Below are 7,330 nucleotides of genomic sequence, written 5' to 3'. Positions count from 1 at the left end.
TGTGATGCTGGCGTCACTTCCAAGGTGCCGATAAGGGGTGCACCAATCAGCCCCCCAGGAGATGATGCTCACTGGAGTTCCGTCGACTGTTCACTCTCTTCCAATCCAAAGGGTTCCGTCTTTTCCTTCACGTCGCGTCCGACACTGCTCTTTTGGCCCCGGCCCCGACCAGACCCGTCATAGTCATCATGATCACAATCACGATCCGTTGTTTCGTGCTTACTGCGGCGTGTGCGGCACTGCACGGGGCTGATTCTTCGCGCCTGCCACTCCCCGTTGCCCACGCCGACACCCTCCATTGCTATCTGAAATGGGCCTGCACGCTTTGGGCCGTGCTGGACCTCAATGCGGTGCTGAATCGCTGGGCTGAGAACAGGTGGCTATGGCGCGACGACACTGGCGCATGGGACTGGGAGAAGGAGATTGCCGTGGTTACTGGGGGCGCCCAGGGCATTGGCGCCTGCGTGGTCAAGAACCTTCTCTCCCACGGCATAAGCTGCGCCGTCTTGGACGTCGCACCCTTGTCCGCCAACTATACCAAACGTGTGCCTTCCCTCTCCTCCTCTTTCGGACCGTCTCTAGCACCGCACACTAACCGCTCCCAGACGAGCTCAACCTCGTTCGATACTACAAATGCGACATCACCTCACCCCACGATTTGCACAGTGCCGCCGAGGCCATCCGCTCAGACTTGGGCCACACTTCCATCTTGATCAACAATGCTGGCATTGGAAACGCTTACACCATCCTCGACATACCCCTCGAAAACTTGAAGAAGATATTCGACATCAATCTACTCAGTCATTGGAGTACAGTAAAAGAGTTTCTACCTGACATGCTAGCCAAGAAGAAAGGCCACATCATGAGCGTTGCAAGTCTGGCTTCTTTTGTCTCACTCGCTGCTGCAGTAGACTACAGCTGCACTAAAGCGGCACTGCTTGCTTTCCATGAAGGCCTCGGCCAGGAATTGAAGCACAGATACAAGTGTCCGCAGATCAAGACCACCATTGTCCATCCCAGCTGGACCAAGTCCGCCATAACTGCGCATCCAGCAATACAGGCCGGCCTTGAGAGCATCGGCGTGAAGCTCCTCGAAGCCGAACATGTGGCCGAAGCAATGGGTAGACAGATCATTGCGGCGAGGAGTGGCCAACTCATTCTCGGTCCACGCATCTCCCCGAAGATACGCGCTCTGCCCACCTGGCTACAGGAGGTCATTCGAGATAGTCAGGCTAATGTAGTCAGCGGGAGCGGCTCAACAGGTTAGCATTGTTTTTCTCTGTAATCGATTCCGCCAGCATGCACTTCGCCGCAGAACCATGGCTCGTGTTAAATCAATCTGGGGCGGAGCAATGGCGCTGAGCAGACATGCAGAGACGCTCGTGAAGCACCCCGGGGCCGGCCGCATCGGCAGTGGGAATACCCGCTGAGGTGCCGCTGATGGCCAAGGTTCATGCGCCGTCTTGTACACCTACATCCGCCTTGAGAAAAGGCACAGTCGTCGATTTCACTTTGCGAGCAATCATCGCGAACATCGAGAAGCTTCAATGCGCCGTCATGCAGAGTGACGCTGTCTGGCAGATGAACAGTGGCTAGCTTCTTACATGACCCGACGGTTTCCATCGTTGCGTATGGGAAAGCAGAAAACCACAGTGCGACTTTAGGCCCTCGCAGAAATCGGGGCTAAATTTGGCTGACAGGCAGATATTCTCGGACATGCGTGAGGACTCAGCCCCAAAGCCCGCCGCAGGTGTGGTGCAGTCGCATAGGTTGTGAGCTAGACCTAAATTGGCCCGTGAGCTAGTCCTATGTTGGAACCACCAACACTACGCCTTCGGCCTTTGCACAGGATCAACGCCCGTTGTTAAGTACTTCCCGCCGTTGCTTCTGTTTCACTTTGATTCTCGTTGCTTTGTTTGGTCACGCATACACCTCGTCATTCGTTTCACCTAGCGATTATGCCATGTCGTTCAAAATCATTGGGTTCGCGTGCTTCGTGACTTCGTTGATAGTGAGCGGTGGTGCGGTTTCCAATAGCCAAGGTACAATTTTCAAGGCCGTCAATCTAACGATTCCTACTGACTCTCCTAGCTGAAGAACTGTCTGCTCGAGACAAAATCCCGGAGACCATCGCGTCTCTTTCACCAAAGCGACAGGAACAGCCATGGCGAAATGATACTAGATCAGCATCTTCGTCTGCTCCAACATGGATACCACGTACCAGACCTTTTGAAGTCCACTCCTCATCTGGACATCATCTTGCGACACCAGCAGCTGTGACGAGCAACAGTGCAGCTTCAGTATCGACTTCAACACAAAGCTCACCCTTGAGCTCAGTGGCTCATCTTGTATATCCGAACAGCCATCTGAGTATGAGCGAAGCTGCAAATACCTGGAGCGACACATCCTTCATTACAAGCTCTCTATCGTTGCCTATTCTGATATCTGAGCATGCTCTCTCGACCTCAACCAAACCCGTTCCTTCCGAGCAACATGCCTCAGTCACTCGAAGCACTATGCCCATTTCCTCTAAGACTATATCGGTGCATTTTCCACAACTCACAGTTATTCCCTCATCTTACTCATCGGATCTCATGGAGCAAACGATGTTCCCTATTGCGTCAGCATCAACACTTGCACAAGAGCTCTCATCGCAACGAACAACGAGCCGGCTTTCTACGTATTCGATGCCTAGATTCATGCCACCCCATACACCTGTCCTCCCGGCATCACCAGGAAGCGCGTCATGGTCCAAAAGTCTACACCTTACGTCAGCCCTCAGTTCTACTGCTATTCCGGCCCACCCTACGCCTCAAACCTCTTATCATCTGCCAAATTCCGCTGATGGTGTGACACCGTCGCAGAGTGGCTTTGTCACAACATTGGCTGTCAACACCTCAAATTTGTTAGCGACTTCATCTGTGAGACAAGTAGATTACTCCGTATCGCTGTCAACTACACCGGCGCTTGTTACATATATGACAACACCCTTAACTTCAATCGGCGGGCTGCCTGTGGGATCAAGTACCTCCGCCCCTCTCAGGGATACTTCGAAAGTGGTGCAGCCTGTCAATACTCTAACACAGGAAATCTCATCTGCTACTGTAGCCAGCGATACGCCACCATACCTTTCCCCCTCTGTCGTAGCTTCTTCGGGTACATACCGATCGACAACGCCCTTCAACAAGACAAATCCTACGTCAGTAGGCAACGATCCTACTCCTTCGGTGCCAGTTCCGACTGTAAGCTCCATCTTCACATTTGTGCTAAGCACAAGCTCGATTGATGGACCAGTATTGTTGCTTGGCCCAAGCTCCTCATGGCACAACAACACCACGTCAGTAACTGTCACTTCATCTGATATGACACTGCAACAGTGCGTCAGATAGTCCTACAGCACATGGTGGCTGGAACACTACGTTTACCATCATCCCATCCGAATCTGCAACGCCCCTCAGTGGTGCAGAAGTACCAACGGGACAGCAAGCCAGCTTTAACAGCACGGTGCTGTATGCTTCGAATACCTCTCGCGCCTCAAATTGGAAAACTTCCACACTTCCCACGCCCACACTCAACAGCACCAACTCTGATGGCGCTACTTCAATAACGATTCTTCTCGCTCCAATGACGAGCTCAACTGTGCCAACAATATCGACTACACATGTCAACACGTCCGTGACAGGGCCAATAAAAACGGTTACTGTAGCTCTCCCACCGCCCAGCTCTACTACGAATAGCGCAACTTCAGATCCTCCAACATCGCCTCCCTTGACAGTCTCGCAGAAAGCAGGCGTTGCTATAGCAAGCACAACTGGTCTTCTCATTGCTGTGGTCGCAGCCATTTATCTCGCTCGACGATATAGAATGAACAAATCGAGGCGCTCAAGTCTAGGGAGTATCTACCCCAAAGAGGCCTACTTGTACGATCCTCCCGCGGGTGGAAGTGACCACAACGGGGATGTAGAGGATGTTCTGATGTCGGGTGGGTCCAGCGGCATGCCGCCGATGGTCTGGAACGATTTCCGGGCATCGACTGCCGCCGTTGAGTACGGTCGCGCTTCTAGCAGGAATCTGCTACCCCAGCGATTTAGTAATCCAGGAAACCCTTTCCGAGATCCAGGTGATGCTTCACAATATTCCGTTGAATACAATCAAAGCCGTATTCAAACACCCACAGAGACGGAAGCTGCATTTGCAGCCGCCATCAAAAGGATACAGAGGCACATCACAGGGGCTCTTCTGTTACCGGTAATCCGGGCCACTAGACACGCGAGAAAAAATTCTTGTCCGTCAGCAGCCCTGGAATCTTTTAGCCACAATGAGCCAAAATCTGTCAGCAGACGCAGCGTACTAAGTGAGATTACTTCAATGGCGTACACAACTACTGCGCGCTCTCCACCCCATGCCCCGCTTCTCCAATCAGGAGTACATCAAGGATTTCACGGCCAATCATAGTCTTCCCCGTGTACGGGAGACAATGTACACGGATTCCTGCAGGGATCCTTTTGAGCATGATTTGCTTCTAAAGGTCGACACTTTTACAGAAACGCCCGATTTTGCGACTGTCTATGCTCCTTCTACCGGCTCGAGCTTGTTGATACCGGCGACCGCACCGATTCGAGCGCAATCGAGAAATCCTTGGGCATCTTCGATGATAAGCACGTGTCTGGCAGATCCTATCACACCACTCAATAAACGGTTCGAACCATCAAGTCCAATATCGCCCGATGCCACTATAGTCGCATCAGAATGCTTTTCACCAATCTTCGGTCACCGCTCGTCATCCACGTGCTTCACGCCTTTTCAAAAGCAAGACGAAGTTACCACTTCTCCCATTTCGCCTTCGTGTGGAGCTGTCCATATAGGCTGGGACGAAATCAAGCGATACTCCGCAGAAAAAGTTGTGCCCTCCGTCGCTAGTCTTAGCCCTCCGTTAGGGTACTGTAGTCCAATTCAGACCAAGAAGAAGTCGCTGCCCCAGCTACGGCGCAAGGATCCGATACTCACTGGCTTAGGAGAAGTTCGACAATCACGCTCACATCTCTCGTTAGCACCATAGATCTCTTTGGTGCAAAATTAGACGCCCAGCATATCTACGCAGAGGGCCTGTAATACTTCTAATACATGTAATAAATACTGTTGACTATCTTTTTATACCACATTCCAACTGGCTACTATCCGAACCACCTAATAGTGCTGGATGTGCTGTCTTTGAAATGTGTATCGTGCAAAATGACAACAACCGAAAGCGAAAATTTAAGACAGATGATGCTAGGCTTGTTGTATAGCGCTAAAGGCACCGCGCTCGACACACCCCCACGAAATGCCAGAGCCGAACGGCGTCAAGTAAGCTTTGATTGCAGGCGAGGCGCCGATACTCGTCAATTGTTCTCAAAGCTATATCCGACCCTCGCGAACCGCTAGTGCGAACGATCCCGCAGCTCCTGGACCAACATCACCGTAGCTATGGTGAAGTACACTGACTCTTGTGCCTTGACGCGGGATCTTCACTGGTTTCCTTCCCCTTTTTCTGCACCATCTCGGTGGGAGAGAAGAAGATGTAAATAAAGGAGGCTCGTGAGCGCGACTACGGCCTAATCCCATTACGAGAAGAGGTGAAGGTTCTCAATCAAAGCTATGCACCCTGTTGGTAAAAAAAATTCCTTACGCAGCGCTTCAATAGGATTACTAAATCCATAGGCCGGCACAAAGAGCCTTGTCTACGAGGCATCGCGATCGCGCGTGAGGAATGCGCTGACAACGGTATAAGAATGCACAACTGCGGTAATAGTGCTGGCTGAATAAGTGAGGCAACGATATTTTTTATTATTCCTTCATGTATGATAATAGTGATACGTCTGAGCTATTCTCGAAGCAGTATTGATGCAAGACCGAGGTGAAACAGTAGGACTCTGACAGGTGCTATATAGAAGAGCGCAATTCATCCATGGTATACATTATTACTCCTACCGCGCCCTATCTACGCTGGAGCAAATATAAGCAGTGGCTGGAGCAAGATTACCACCGTCGAAACCAGCACTGCCGCAGCCTCGTGCCTAAGAACTGATGCATCGTGTAAACAGGCCTTATTGCGATAAATAAGATACAGATACAGTTGTAACATAATAGCGGCACTGTAGACGTTAAAAAGCACCATCTCTTAAGCTGGGTACCTTAAGAACTAGGAGTGGGTGCTAGAACGACGGGATTCGATAAGTACCCGAAGATTAGCGCATGCAACACTATAGTTTACGTCGAAGAGCGATAGCCTTAGGCTAGAGGTGAACGAATTGCTGAGGACGTTATAAAATGCCGAAAGGAGCGAGAGTTGAGCGTCTAGTAGGGCGATGTTCGTACAAGAGGAGCGTAGGGGTCGTCCGCTAGGAAAGCGAAGGGTGCTTGTAACTCTATCTAGGCGGTCGAATATGCTATTAAAGAAAGCATGGCCCTAGAGACACTACATACGTACGGCAATTAGATGCAGGAATTGCTTTCTTTAGGTTTGGAGCATATTGTGTGGTGCAAGATTGCTTAAGTTAGGTTGGGGGAGGTAGATACTATTGACTACCTATGTTATTGACTATCGTGAACAAGTCCTACGTTAAGGGCTATCACTGGCCTTAATATGAGCATGGATACTCTTGATTTTTCTAGCTGAGAGGTTGCTCTTCTGGGATAATCGGGTGGTACAGCGTTGAGAGAGCGCGGAACGGGTACGTGTGCTGCTTTCGTAGCAAGGGACGGAGCTGAACGGCTACTTATTTCCTATTCGTCCCTTCTTGACCCTACGACTTCTGACTCTCGAGCGGGCTTAAAAGTGAGCGAACGCGGCTAAGATCATAGCTTAAATAATTCTGCCCTAGATCTAGCAGCTAATGCTTGCAGTAAGCGACACTGTTGCTATCTTGGTGAGTATAGCCTGAATCGGAATTTGGGCTACTTATAGAGAGCTTCTGTATCCTTTCATTATGCTTACCTGTTATTGTTATCAATTGCAACGGAAGATTGCGCTTTATGGTGGAAGAGAGCTATTCCTCCTTTAAAGTTATTATCGTTGGTGCTAGCGTTATGGAGCTGACACTAGCATATTGCTTCGCTAAAGATAACATCGACTTTGTCTTGCTAGATAAGGGCGTTGTAGCACTAAGTTTTGGAACTACGATTACTTTGCAGCTATATGAGTGTTGAGTCCTGCACTAGCTAGGCTGTCTAGATGCTATTTTAGCTCTATGCGATGTTAAGAGTAGTGCACGCTGTTGTAATTTCTCTAGTAAGAGCTTCGCATCTAACGACTTCTTTAGAGTAATAAAATAGTTAAATATATTTGCTT

The 7,330-nt window shown here is 50.1% G+C and overlaps 2 protein-coding genes across 2 annotated transcripts; both read left to right on the top strand.

The window, feature by feature from the left end:
• Positions 1 to 188: 188 nt before the first annotated feature.
• On the top strand, positions 189 to 1,267 carry SNOG_14287 (hypothetical protein; the record flags this gene model as incomplete). Its single annotated transcript, XM_001804429.1, has 2 exons — positions 189 to 543; positions 606 to 1,267. The coding sequence occupies 2 exons, from the start codon at positions 189 to 191 to the stop codon at positions 1,265 to 1,267; spliced, it is 1,017 nt and encodes a 338-aa protein (XP_001804481.1).
• A 696-nt stretch (positions 1,268 to 1,963) lies between these two features.
• SNOG_14286 (hypothetical protein) lies at positions 1,964 to 5,059 on the top strand (the record flags this gene model as incomplete). The annotated part of the gene is made up of 4 exons (XM_001804428.1): positions 1,964 to 2,042; positions 2,092 to 3,376; positions 3,459 to 4,241; positions 4,498 to 5,059. The coding sequence occupies 4 exons, from the start codon at positions 1,964 to 1,966 to the stop codon at positions 5,057 to 5,059; spliced, it is 2,709 nt and encodes a 902-aa protein (XP_001804480.1).
• Positions 5,060 to 7,330: the final 2,271 nt, after the last annotated feature.

This window comes from Parastagonospora nodorum (genome assembly GCF_000146915.1).
Source record: "Parastagonospora nodorum SN15 chromosome Unknown scaffold_31, whole genome shotgun sequence".
In the NCBI taxonomy this organism is placed as follows: domain Eukaryota; kingdom Fungi; phylum Ascomycota; class Dothideomycetes; order Pleosporales; family Phaeosphaeriaceae; genus Parastagonospora; species Parastagonospora nodorum.
This window is presented reverse-complemented; position numbering and strand designations above follow the sequence as displayed.